This window comes from Antechinus flavipes, chromosome 3, assembly GCF_016432865.1.
Source record: "Antechinus flavipes isolate AdamAnt ecotype Samford, QLD, Australia chromosome 3, AdamAnt_v2, whole genome shotgun sequence".
In the NCBI taxonomy this organism is placed as follows: Eukaryota; Metazoa; Chordata; class Mammalia; order Dasyuromorphia; family Dasyuridae; genus Antechinus; species Antechinus flavipes.
In genome coordinates, this window is record NC_067400.1 from 441531997 (window position 1) to 441546614 (window position 14618).

Sequence of the window (14618 nt, forward strand, 5' to 3'; positions counted from 1 at the left end):
TAGTTTAGGACTTCTTAACATTTTTTGTCATGAATCCTGTGACAGATTGATGAGGTATATGAACCCTTTCTTAGAAGACTATTTTAAATGCATAAGATATATAATACAGTATGAAATAATTGTCAAAATGTTTAAAGAATTCAAGTTCAGGAACATAGGGTTAAATACTCCTAGTCCAATTCACTCATTTTACAAATAAGAAAGTTGAGTCTTAGGCTTATGTGGCTTAGCCAATGTTATATAGGAGTACCACCTCATATCACCACTCTAAAATTTTGACATTTTGCTTCAATTCTTTTTCACCCAGAATTGAGCACCAATTGACTTTCTGAAGCCCAAGGAACAGTCCTTTGATTATCTGAAGTTACATGTTTACCATTTATAAAAGAAGGGAAGAATCCAAATATTTTCCCCTACTTGTCAAAGTTAATTTAAATAAATCATAATCTTAGGACAACTGTCAACTCCCTTTCTCAATCTTCAGGCAGTAACACATTTAACTATATCATGAAGATGAGAATTTGTACTCCTGCTTGTCTATTAGCTAATCAATTTCAAATTCTCAAAGAAGTTCTGAGATTGTATGTTGTTTTGAGTTACTTGTAAATAACAAAACAAATATCATGTTCCTTTCTATAGAATTGATATCACTGATGTTAATGTAACATTAATTGTTTCAATTGCAATCACTTTTATATTTGACTTTGATATGTGAGTATGTAAGTAGTGAGAAGTAAAATCTTTTGGAAGAGTATAAGCAAATATTGTTATGGACAAGGAATGCAAATTAACAAAAATCTAAGGCAAAGAGCACTGAAAAAGTTAATGTTTGGTTCAAACGATATTTTGTCATCAAGGGATACAGCATGTATAAATGATATAAAGATTATCTCTGTCACTATCATGAATAAAGAAGAATTACATAAAAATAATTGTTATTTATTATAACAATGAAGTATAAGCACTTTGATATTTAAAGCATGTCTCATTTTATTCTCATCACAACGATATTGGGTAAACACTAGTTTTTATTATCCCCAATTAGTAGCTATAGATACAGAGGCTCAGAGAATTGAAATAATTTGATCATGGTTACATAGCCAGCAAACATTAGAAACAGAATCGAAATTCAAATCTTTGCTGCTTATAAGTAGAGTACTTTATTGGTCATATAGTATCACGCAAATGAATATATGTAACCTGAAATCAATCATAAAATTTCTATCTAGGCATAATTGTATAGACTCCAGAGTCTAAGATCTTGTTGCCCAAATATATAGAATGTTTTAGCATTTTCAAAGCACTGCAAAATTGAGTCTGAGATTTGCCTGAAGAATAAAAGTTGTAATTAGTAGAAGTGAGATTCAAACCCAATTCTTCTTATTCTAAATCTTTTGTTGTTTGTCCTTGGTTTTTGAAAATCACCATGACATCTGGGAGATGATACCATGGTATATAAATGAATTAGATTTAAATGATGGAAGAGTGTATAATGTTAGCAGTCTCTCTTTCTCTTCCTGAGCCATCTGGGCCCAATGACCAGGTATAGATCATGACTGGAGATTGCCCTGGATGCAATGGGAGACCTTGGCCTTTTTAAGCTAAGGTCTTTAACAGATTTTGTTTTGATTAAGGTATCTATTCAGTGATTATAACTGGAGAAGAAAATGGTAAATCATTAGAGTATTTTTGCCAAAAAAAAAATAACAAAAACAAAAACAAACAAACAAACCAAAAAACCCCAAACCAAACAGGGGTTTGGAATTATTGGAATGGAAATTATTAAATGGCTGGACAGCACTATCAAGAATAGCACATGGAAAGTGGAGTGCAATGAGCCTATAAATCTAGTATCTCTTTAGTGACATCACACTATATTTTGTGATGAAATACAAATCAATAGTGACTGCAACACTTAGAACTTTTGGATTTCAGAAGGCAACAGAACTGGATAGATGAGAATACTACTAGCAATTCTTGTAGTATATATAGATGCTAATAGTTAACAACAGAAGCTCAAAGACATCATAGACATATCTACATATAAAATGTTGTCATGAAAGAATTCTTTTCTAGTCATATTCCCCAGTAACAAGAAACAAGACTAATATAACATAACCTTAGTTACCTTCATTTACTTGATTGTTCTCCTCTTTTATTTCGTATAGGTAACCTTGTTGAAGGTTCAGTTGTAGATGAATACTATATCTTGAATATGGACTGAATAAGGCACAGTACATTGAAACTATCACTTTCATGATCCTAAATAGATCCAGAGATCACATGATTATTAATAGCTTGTTTTGCTATTATATCACACCATTCATGTTGAGCATGTAGTCCACTGAAATAATTTTTTTTTGGTGTGTGTGTGTGTGTTTGTGTCAAATGTGCATGTATATATGTATATAATACATACACACATAAATATTTACATCTATATCTATGTATAATATTAGAAAAATACGTCACCTATTTTTTGTTGTTGCTGGGAGAATTTTCAGTGATCTCCAATACTTTAGGATACCCTCCCCACCTCCATTTGTGGTTTTCTTGGCAAAGATACTAGGGCAGTTAGCCATTTTCTTCTCCAGCTCATTTCATACATGAAGAATAGAGGGAAGAAGGATTAAGTGACCTGCCTAGCGTCACATAGCTAGCAACTGTCTGATGCTAGATTTATACTCAGGTCTCCCTGACTCCAGGCCCAGCACTCTATCCATTGTGCCAACTAGCTGTCTATTCATGCTTCTCTCAATTGAAAAGAATTAAAAAATTTTCCCCTTTTTTTGTGTCCCAAAACTTATAGAAAGTATTTCACTTTTATGCCTTATAACAAGATTTCATTGATATGCATTAAATAATCCTAAAAAATTATCCCTCTGCTGTAATGGGCTGAGGCTTGAGTTGATGCACTGAGGTCCCAAGCACAGGAGGCTAAATAGTAATTGGACCATACTCTATTAATATATAAGTTTGGAGAAAGAATGGCCCCCTCCCACTCTTTGTGCAAGTCCTGATGTGTTGTATAGGAAATGACGTTTTTGGTGGGTGGAGGCAAGGGAGTGGGAAGGGAAATGGAAGGAGAGACTACTGGTTGGCATCTTGACACATCTGCTCACATTGCCATTGCCACAGCCCTTCAGCTCAGATCTCCCTTTGCTAGCTGGCTTCCTGTCGCAGCTGCCCATCTTTTTTGCCCGTATTGCTATTGCAAATCCTTTTTCATCTCTTCACTTCAATAAAGATTGAAGATTTTTCCCTTAACCTGAATTCCTGACTCCGGCTGATTTTAAATGCGTGGTAATCACACTCTGCCTCATTTCTCTCTCATTTAAAGAATAAAGGTCTGTACACTTTTTTTTTTTTTTAAATTAAGCATTAGATTTTGCTCCTTGTGGACAAAGTCTGGATTTTTCTTCATTTTTGCATTCCCAGTATTTAGCACAATCTCCGGGCAAAGAGGAGACATTTATTGAATATTGACTGATTAAATTTAGTTTTCATAGAATCATAATGGTGGAAAGGTGTTAGAGTTCAAATGTTGGAGTTTGTTCTTCTCAAAGCACAGCCGGTTTAGAGGCTTGGAGCCCTTCGGATGTCTCCAAATCCAAAGGTTCTGTCCTTCAGCCTCTGACTCTGCTTTCTTCTGCCTCCAACCAAGACAGAGATGGAAGGTCTCTCTTGTCTCCTTCTGAGGAGCCCAGCCACCAACTTGCCGCGGAGAGAGGGCTTCTGGCGTAGCTCCACTGAAATCCGTTAAAGTGTTCTCTGCACAAGAGTCGTTCCTCTCGAGTCCAGCGCGATCAGCCAGCCAAGAGGAAAAAATGTATTCTGCCATAGATCCCTCATCGCTGGCCTTTTATATGCCTCTTCTGAGAAAATGGGATTATGGGTTTTCTCCCATAGTGCTCTCTGGCCCAATGAGCTTTAAGGGAGGTGTAGAAAGTGTACTTTGTGAAGCTAGCATACTTGTGGACTCCAGTGAGTAAAGGTGTGAACACAAGCCTTGTCTTAATTAGTTCTACTTAGTACCTTGTTTCAGGTTCTGGCCAAAACAACTTCTTGTAAGATTAGATCAACTCTAATTACTTAGCAGTTAGTAAGGATTCCAACATCTCCCCCTTTCTTTTGTTTTAAAACATAGGGGGTTTCTGAGGGGGTACACATAAATCCATCAATATGGGCCAGAACTTTGTAACAGATATACATGGTATACATAAATCCATTAATATGGGAGGCATTATACATAATTCACATGAGCCCAGAGCAATATAACACAGGCTAGTAGTAATGTAACAAATAACAAGAATCAATCTGAAAATTTACACATGTCCATAAGTCTTAGAAACAGTCCAATAGGATTCCATTGTCCATTAGTTCATGTGCCAGGAATCTAATAATTCTTGTGAGCACAATCAGCAACAGAACCACCCGATATTTCTTGGGTCTTCTCCTTTGTTTCAAGGGTCTGCTCCATCTTTCTGCGATGGACAAGGCAAATGCGGCTCGTAGGCACCCATCTGATTCCTTCTCCACCTGTAGAGATGCAAGCAAATCCTCTCCCCCAAGCAGTTAGCCTATCTGGTCCCTTCCATTCACCACTTTCTGGGTCTCTCCACATCACCTGGAGATTATCTAAAGATAGTGGAGCTGCTCGCACTGGACACTGTTCTTCTGGTGGGTTATAAAACCTGTCTGCTGGAGCCAGTGCATCTTTATCAAAGATTAAAAAATTAATGGTATAGAGAACTAAATTTAGAAGTTCTCTAGGGTTACCCGTGGCTCCCCCTTTCTTTTGTTTTTGGAGGAGTGTCTTAATGTCTCTGTTTCTTCTTTCTACTATTGCTTGACCTTGAGGATTGAAGGGTATGCCAGTAGTGTGTAGAATCTTATACTGTGCACAAAAGTGTTCAAAATGTTTGGAGGTATATGCCGGTCCATTATCTGTTTTTATTTCTTGTGGCACACCCATAATTGCGAATGCTTGAATGAGGAATTCAGTGACCACTCGGGCTGTCTCTTTTGCTGCTGGTATGGCAAAAGTGAATCCTGAAAAGGTGTCTACCACAACGTGGATAAAAGACAGACGACCAAAAGATTTATAAAGGGTCACATCCATTTGCCAGATTTCATTGGGTCTCAAACCACGAGGGTTCTTCCCTGGAGGCAGTGTAGGAGCGTGGAAGGGAAGGCAAGCTGTACAGCTTTTTACTATGCTCCTAGCTTCTTCTCTTGTAATCCCAAACTGTAAACGCAAAGCTCGAGCAGCCTGATGGTATTTAGAATGGGATTCCTGGGCCTCCTGAAATAAAGGCGTACTGGCCAACATAGTTAAAAGGCTATCTGCCTTTGAATTTCCATCAAAAATAGGACCTGGAAGTCCACTATGTGAATGGACATGCAGGATATAAATCTTTCCTGGATGCTTTCTCACTTGCTCTTGAAGTTCCTTAAAGAGCTGATATATATTAGAAGCTGCAAATTTTATTTGGGCTGTGGCAATTCTTTGTACCACACCTACTGAATCAGATATTATATTTATGTCGCCTGGGTAATAAGTGAGAGCTAGCATGATCGCATATAATTCGTTCTGCTGAGTGGACTGAAAAGGAGTTCTGACTACTCTTTTTATGGTTAGATCATGAGAGTATACAGCACAAATATTTTGTTTGGCTGCGTCTGTAAAGATGGTTGGTCCTTCAAGAGGAACCTTAGAAACCTTCTCCTCAAAAATCCATTGCCAATTATGCAGTAGGATCTTCTATTTTAAATCTCTGAGGAAACTGAGGCTTAAAGAGGTGGAATTATTTTTAAAGATCATATTATTTCTAAGAAATAGATTAGTGGATCAGTGGAAAAGGTTAGGTTCACAAGACAGAATAGTCAACTATAGCAATCTAGTGTTTGACAAACCCAAAGCCCCTAACTTCTGGGAAAAGAATTCATTATTTGATAAAAACTGCTGGGACAATTGGAAATTAGTATGGCAGAAATTAGGCATGGACCCACACTTAACACCATATACCAAGATAAGATCAAAATGGGTCCATGACCTAGGCATAAAGAACGAGATTATAAATAAATTAGAGGAACATAGAATAGTTTATCTCTCAGACTTGTGGAGGAGAAAGAAATTTGTGACCAAAGATGAACTAGAGACCTTTACTGATCACAAAATAGAAAATTTTGATTACATCAAATTAAAAAGCCTTTGTACAAACAAAACTAATGCAAACAAGATTAGAAGGGAAGCAACAAACTGGGAAAACATCTTCACAGTTAAAGGTTCTGATAAAGGCCTCATTTCTAAAATATATAGAGAACTGACTCAAATTTATAAGAAATCAAGCCACTCTCCAATTGATAAATGGTCAAAGGATATGAATAGACAATTTTCAGAGGATGAAATTGAAACTATTACCACTCATATGAAAGAGTGTTCCAAATCATTATTGATCCGAGAAATGCAAATTAAGACAACTCTGAGATACCACTACACACCTGTCAGATTGGCTAAGATGACAGGAAAAAATAATGATGAATGTTGGAGGGGATGGGGGAAAACTGGGACACTAATGCATTGTTGGTGGAGTTGTGAACGAATCCAACCATTCTGGAGAGCAATCTGGAATTATGCCCAAAAAATTATCAAATTGTGCATACCCTTTGATCCAGCAATGTTTCTATTGGGCTTATATCCCAAAGAAATACTAAAGAAGGGAAAGAGACCTGTATGTGCCAAAATGTTTGTAGCAGCCCTATTTGTAGTAGCTAGAAACTGGAAAATGAATGGATGCCCATCAATTGGAGAATGGCTGGGTAAATTGTGGTATGTGAATGTTATGGAATATTATTGTTCTGTAAGAAATGACCAGCATGATGAATACAGAGAGGACTGGCAAGACTTACATGAACTGATGCTAAGTGAAATGAGCAGAACCAGGAGATCATTATACACTTCGACAACGATATTGTATGAGGACATATTTTGATGGAAGTGGATTTCTTTGACAAAGAGACCTAACTGAGTTTCAATTGATAAATGACGGACAAAAGCAGCTACACCCAAAGAACGAACACTGGGAAACGAATGTGAACTATCTGCATCTTTGTTTTTCTTCCCGGGCTATTTATACCTTCTGAATCCAATTCTTCCTATGCAATAAGAGAACTGTTCGGTTCTGCAAACATATATTGTATCTAGGATATACTGCAACATATCCAACATATAAAGGACTGCTTGCCATCTAGGGGAGGGGGTGGAGGGAGGGAGGGGAAAAAAAACCGGAAAAGAAACGAGTGCAAGGGATAATGTTGTCAATATAAAGTAATCATTAAATAAAAATTAAAAAAAAAAGATCATATTACTTGTTAAAAATGACAAGTACATGAGTACAATTTTTTGCTTTTAGTCCTATGCTCCTCATGCTTTGAATTTTAGAAGCTGACCAATAAATCTAGCAAGATAAAAGAATGAAAAGAGGAACTTTTTTTTTTAAATGTTGCTCTTAAAATGACAGTATGATTTGGGGTCAAAAGTTCAAATCATTTTTCAATTGATGCAGATTTGTGATTGTATTTCTAAATGATGACTAACCATACAATTATAGTAATCATAAGCTACTGTCATAATTGGCATTTTAAATGACATATCTTTAAGAAAACTGAAAATTCCACACAATTTTAATTATTTTTCTCTTTAGAATTTAATTAATCATGGAGAGAAAAAACCTTGTGTTCAAAATACCCTTTTGTCTATACATTTGTAGGCATGTGAGGGAAATGATAACATCTCTTTTTTTAAAGTAATAGATTATTTGTACAAGGTTCACATTAAAACTATCCTGATGAAAATTACCTTCAGGTGCTTATAACACTATCACTGAGTTAATTAACCTTTTGGCATAAAATCCAAAAACTTCAGTAAAGTATGAGGTTTCCTTTCCTTCAACTCCCTCAGAGGTTTAGGAGTAAAATGATAAATGAAATAACATGTAATTCCTGAGGCAAACAAATCAAATATATTCTGCTTTCACTTTCTCCCCATGTGATAATAAAAATCAAAATTTGTAATGCAAATGTAGCAAATTTTTTCATTTCAATTTTCATTGCCCTTGAATAATAAATGAGAAATAATGTGTAATGTATCTCCTTGAAAAACCTTAATCTTTATGAATGAGGTCAATAATTTTTTACTTAGCATGGGAGAGCTCTCTATCCATTATCTAGACTGTTTCTAAATGAAAGCAATACAATTGAAAATAGCACAACTGGGTACAATATGCTATTATAGGAAGAATGCACACAAAATCAATGCTTTAAAACTTTGTTAACACACAAAAAAATAAACATAACATTAAATTATCTGGGAACATATTGTTTAGAATTGAAAGGTTCTTAAAGATCATCTTTTCCAACCATTTTATTTTCAGGTAGGAAAAATGAAATAGGTCAATGAAATGACTTATCCAAAGTAATATAGTGATTTTTAAAAGAAATGTATTGTGATGTGAGTAAAGGTGTTTTGACAATGAATGTAATGCTCTTTACTCTGTAATGTACCAATAAGACCAATAAATGCTTTTTACAGAGAGATGGTTTTATATTAAAAAAAAAAAAACCTAAATGCAATATTTTTGGAAATGTAGATGTTAATATAATCCAAAGTACTAATTGAATTTTTTTTAAGATGGCTGATGCCAAAACCACATTCTTCTTTGTTAAAATAGAAAATTTTAAAGAGGAATGCAAATAAATAAAATATTGGCAGAATAACTTCACATAATATTCTTTTGTTCTGGAACATTGTTCTTATTGATGTGTCATTATTTCCTCATGAGGCTAACAATGTTTTGCAAACAAATCATAAGGTTTCTCAAATAAAGTCAAGATAAACAGAAATTTGAGTATGCATTTTTCCATTAATCAGTTGCCAGAGCTTAGTCTTATCTGACAGTGAATATAATTAGGCATATCTTTATGTTGCGTAAATATTTTTTTGCAACTAAAATATGTACAGTAGTTTCCAGAGACATAATTGGATATTCTAGGCCACTCAGGATTTATCAAAGTGTTTTGTTTACTGAATCATGGGAACCAAAATAGGAAATGCTAAAGTAACTTTCTGAAAAGGCAAGCAATAACTTCTTGGCAAGCTGAGGATAATAATATAAAAGGTAAAGGTGTGAAAGAACCTGTAAATTAAATCCAAAATGAGATATATTTTTGGATGTAGTCAAAGTTGGAAGATGCTTTGCTGGACAATGTGTTTGTTGTAAGGGTTTCTTTTATTTTAATCATTCAATTTTAGAGGAATCAAGAAGGGACAGAAAATAATTTAAAAATAAGTGTGGAGAAAGAATATATATATTCTTTGTGTTCTCATGTCTTTTAAAATTTAAAATTTAGAATTTATATAATATTATATTCTGTGTTGTATAAAAGAAAAATAAATCATCCAGTGGAATATAGCATATGGGGGTAATATACTTTTTTGTGACATACACAAAGGTTGGTAGATATATCTCTCTCTATATATTCATACACATGTAAATACATATATAAGCACATATGTGTAAAATGTATATCTTATATGTAATATAGTTATTATATTCATATGTAAATACATGTAATTATGTCAGAAAAAATAAAAAAACAAATGGAAAACAAGTGTTGTTTTTTTTTTTTTTTAGAATCTTCCTTATATTTCCTTCAAGATTACATTTTATCAAGAGGTTCTAAATTTTATCTTCTTTATAATCAAGAATCTGGAAGTCTATACTTGAAAAGTTTTGCAAGGAATAAATTAACAGATTGATTTAAGTTATTACTATTTTAAAAATGCTTCCTTGGTTGATAAAATTTCTACAGATAAGTTACACTCACACCTAAGTTTTCCAAGGTATCTGTATTATCTGCCAAAACTTTTTTTTTTCCTTCATTACTTTCTATTTCTTTGATGTAATCCTCATGTGGTTATCCTCATATCTTTTACATGTCCTGGAAGAGTCATAACTAAATATACATTTCTAAGAAAAAAGGTCAAAAGTAATAAACATAACTAGAATATCTTTAAACACACGTAGAATATTCAAAAAGATTTACATTAATCAACTGGTTTATATTGTGTCTACTTTGTGCCTATCTCTGCACTAAATGACAGAAATAGCTATAAAACATAGAACAAATGGCTTAGAAACAAATTAGAAATTATATATAAAATAGTTATGATAATTTTTAAGAGAGAAAAAAATAAGAGAGTAGAAATACTTTAATGACTATTGACAGGCATAATATGTTTCTTTCACATGTTAAATTATCTACATACCTGACAGGTAAAGTTCTGTCTCCTTTTCTTCTGTCCATCTCTCTTTGGGGAACAGGATACCAGCGAAAATTAAGTTTCCAGTTAAAACCTCCATATGTCATATCTGAACCAGCTGTGTATTCAAAGTTATCATCGCTAATCAAATCAATGATGGGACAGACAACAGTTTTTCTGTAAATAAAATTTTAGATGTTAAATTCAATATTAAATTTATAGTGATTATCTTTAAAGGTAGAATTTTCTGCACTTCAGAAATTATTTCTATGAGTTTAGTCTTTTTTTTTTTTTCATTGGCACCCTGAACATGGGACTGACAGGCCCCTCAGTGGATTTCAGTGGAAAAGCCTCTGATCCTGATCCAGTGGAAAAGTCTCCTCAACCCAGAAATTAGGGTGAGCACAATAAAGAAATTTTGTTAAAAGAGTTAAAGTAGATTGTCAGTTAAGATGGGACAGATATTTAGAAAACAGCTCCTGTTTCTGTGCAAGGAATATGTTTAGAGAGCATTGTCAAAGTTATGGAAAGCCAAGGTTTGATTATAATTTTGCAGCAGATCACTGAACTTTTAGAAACTATTAAGCACATATGTCCTTGGTTCTCTATGGAAAAAGAATTGGATTTAGACGAGTGGAAATTAATAGGAGAAAAACTGGGTGAATACTACAGATCTAATTCAAACTCAATGGAGTAGAAATTAGAAATAGAGGATCTTTGTCAATTTTATAATAATAATGAACCTGACTCAATTTCCAAAGACATAAGTAATATATACAATTTAATACAACTGGCTATAAGAAATTATTTATGTGTTAGAATGAAGAAAAAGAAACAACAAGAAGGGGAAGTGCCAACTAAACTAGGTGAAAAGCAGGAAGAATCAGATAAGAATGGAGTTAAGTAGAATTCTGAGTGTGATACTTCACAGCAGGAGGAATTAGATCATTCCACATCTCATAATCCTTTGCCTTTTCTACAATTATCTTAGAGGTCTCTCTTTTTTAAACAATCATGAATAATTTATTTGAATGTACTAATTCATTTTCAAACTAATTTCAATTTTTCTTCCTATATACTAATTTAGCAGGCTTATCATAGTCTATTTTTCATGACATATTCAATCAATAAACTATTGTTTGTTTAAAAAGTGTACACATATGCCCTTCCTACATAGTTTTCCTATAGGAAAGAAGTTTGGCTTTTCCTTCTAAATTTCAGCTCCTTCAGCTAGGAAGGAAACAGACTAGAAGGAAATAGAAAATACAGTTTGGCATTTTGGTTGCATCTTAAGTAAATGGGTTATTTTAAGGAGGAATTTCTGGGAACAGATTCATGAAAGAAAGAGTCTTGGGATATATCGTGACACTTGGGGTTTTTTAAATGAACATTTTAGTTATGATCATCATATCAAGCAGGTGAAATAGTTTTGCTCTCATGTGTAATTTTCTTAGAAGGAGAGAAGAAGAAATCATTCTGGATTTTGAACTTCAGAAATAACATTTTCCACTTGGAAAATACTTATTCTTCTTAGTCTTTCCCATGTTTGTTACATATTAATGAATGTTTTTCCCCTTTAATTTATATTTCCTTTTTAGAAGAGCTAGCTTCTTTGTTCTCCAACAGCTAATACCCTGCATATGTATTTGTTCACTAGAAAATGACCATTAATGAAATGAAGCAATGATTTTTCATAAATGGCATTAACTCAAAAGTCTCCACTGGTAGTATCACCAGTATTACAAGAGTTCAATAGCAGGTCAATGCATCTATAGAGATGATTAAAATGTAAGTTACCCTGTAAAATCAGTGTAATTCAGTCTAAATTCAAGACTCCTATATTAATATTGTGTACTAAAATAATTATATATCCCTTATTTCATTTCTATCCTCTATTTACAACCATTTCACTTTTTAAAATAAAAACATATTAAACATTATGTCTTACTATGGCATAAGATTTCGTTCTGGATTTATGTGTGTACAAACACACATAACATATATATGAATATATGTGTTTATGTATGCATTATATATTTGTGTATACACAAATGTATGGGTATGTAAATATTTGGGGGATAACTGGGAGTAGGAGTTCAAAAATCAGAGGACAACTATTCTGATTTCCACCATTGATCCTTGCTATTTTGTTGACATAAGGTAAATGATATACATGCATGCATGCACACACATACAAATGAGTTTTGCATATATACAACTATATGTGTATATTGTATGCAAATTTCATACCCATATATAAGCATATGTACATGCACAGATATACACTATATGTATATGTATATATGCATACTTATGTGTTTATATGTATATGTGCGTATGTATAGCATGCATATGTATAATATGTATAGTTATGTTAATCTAGACATATCTAGATATACACATATAAATGCACAAAACTTTTGGAGAGCAGGTGAATATATAGTATAAGGAAGTCTGGATATGGAAAATACCTCTTCCTGTATAGATTTTCAACAATTCTCTAAGCAATTGTTTTAGAGAGTGACTTGGAGAGTCAGAAGTTAAGTTTCTTGTTGATGGTCACTAATCTAATATTTGTCAAAACCTAGGCCTCAATTTTGGTATTTCTCATTCAAATGCATGTACTCTTCTATTACTAGTGGTATGCAATTTTAATCCAGGCAGCCTTGCCTAAATAGGTTAAAGTTTATGTGTATGTGTTATGTATTTCATAAACTGATAACCCAGTGATGCTTCTCTTTAAATATCATGAAATCTATTTCCTGATCTATGTTTAAAGACCTGTCAAAACCTCCATTCCATTAGAATGGCCTGAGAATGACTGTCTTATTTCAGGCATTTGTCTAAGAGTTTCTTCCAGGTGAATAATTAGCCTATTAAAGAGAACTTCATTGTCATATGCTTATGAAATCTGGGCAGAATACTAGTAATACATTAGGAAACTGTACTGCTTCCATTTCAACTGCCTTAGGAAGATTCTGAAGATGACTTGGAAAGATAAGATACCATTCACTGAAATCCTTGTATGAGCTAAACAGCCAAGTAGTCAAACTCTAATGCAGAGTTTAATTATTTAATTCAGATTGGCAGGGTATGCTGTTCAAATGCCAAGTAGACATTTGTATAAAAGACTCTTTTACGAAAAATGCATACAATGCAAGTGCCTACATAGAGGCAGAAGAAACAGTGCAAGGGCACTCTCAAAGTCTGAAAAATTTTGGGATTGATTGTGTGACAAAGGAAATATTGGCAAAGCACTGTCCAAATCAGTGTGCCTATATCAAAGAAGGATCTGTGCTCTAAGAATGAAGCAAAATTCCAGTATCTTAAAAGAAATGTGAGATGCACAAAATCAGAGATATCTCCACTCCAATTCATATAGACTCTTTATGCCTGACCTGTAGTAGAGCTTTCCAAACTTACTGGTCTGATAGCCACAGTCGGAAACACTGTAATTTGCCAAAATATTGTTCTTTTGTTCCTCTTTCAAGATAAAGGAAAACAATCAGCCAACCAACCAGTCCAAGTCTTTACTAACAATAGATAGCAATAAAGTTTTTTATTTCATTTTAAAATTCTTACTATTACATAAAATGTAAGAAATGATTTATGATATAATTTAGTAGTTTTGTGTATGTGACCACTGGGACTATAGTATGCCATATAATGTAAAAAATAAAATATTATTAACTGTATACTATACTTAGCTGAAAGGTTAGGACAGTTTTGTTCAATTGCTATGGCTCATTTTACTGACAGCCCTCATTTGTCTCCTTGACAAGTACAGAATCCTACATATTATGACAGAATTAGTCTCAGAACAGGGAGAACCTGTATTGAATGCTTAAATGGTCATTTAAACTCTCCAAAGATCTTTTTATTGTATATGGAATAACTATATAAGCCAAACATTATACAATATTCTATTGCTATTTAAAAGACAAAGCAGGACTAATAAGTATAACTCTTACCAGGCTGCAAAGGGCCACATTAAAAAATTTTTGACCTTATATATTTTATGTTTTGACTAGATGTATGTGTGTGTGTGTGTATGTGTGTGTGTGTGTGTATGATATTTATAGATAAATCCCACAATTATAAGGGTAGCAATAATATTTTACACTATTATCATCTTCATTTATCTTTTGAAGGATATCCAAAAATCTCTGAAGGCTGCCAAAGAGAGAAAGAGAAGCTGCATAGTATATTAGATAAAGAAGTCAGCCTTAGAGTTAGGAAGACCTGAATTAAAGTCCTGCTTTTGGCATGTAGTAATGCCACCCTGGATAAGTTA

The 14618-nt window shown here is 33.5% G+C and overlaps 1 protein-coding gene across 1 annotated transcript in view; it reads right to left on the bottom strand.

Moving 5' to 3' along the window:
- The window catches only part of GALNT13 (polypeptide N-acetylgalactosaminyltransferase 13), a 595329-nt gene that overhangs the window by 307282 nt on the left and 273429 nt on the right, over positions 1–14618 (bottom strand). The window contains exon 6 of the mRNA XM_051986368.1: positions 10331–10501. Coding sequence (XP_051842328.1) covers positions 10331–10501 — 171 coding nt within the window. The remainder of the gene's footprint in view (positions 1–10330; positions 10502–14618) is intronic.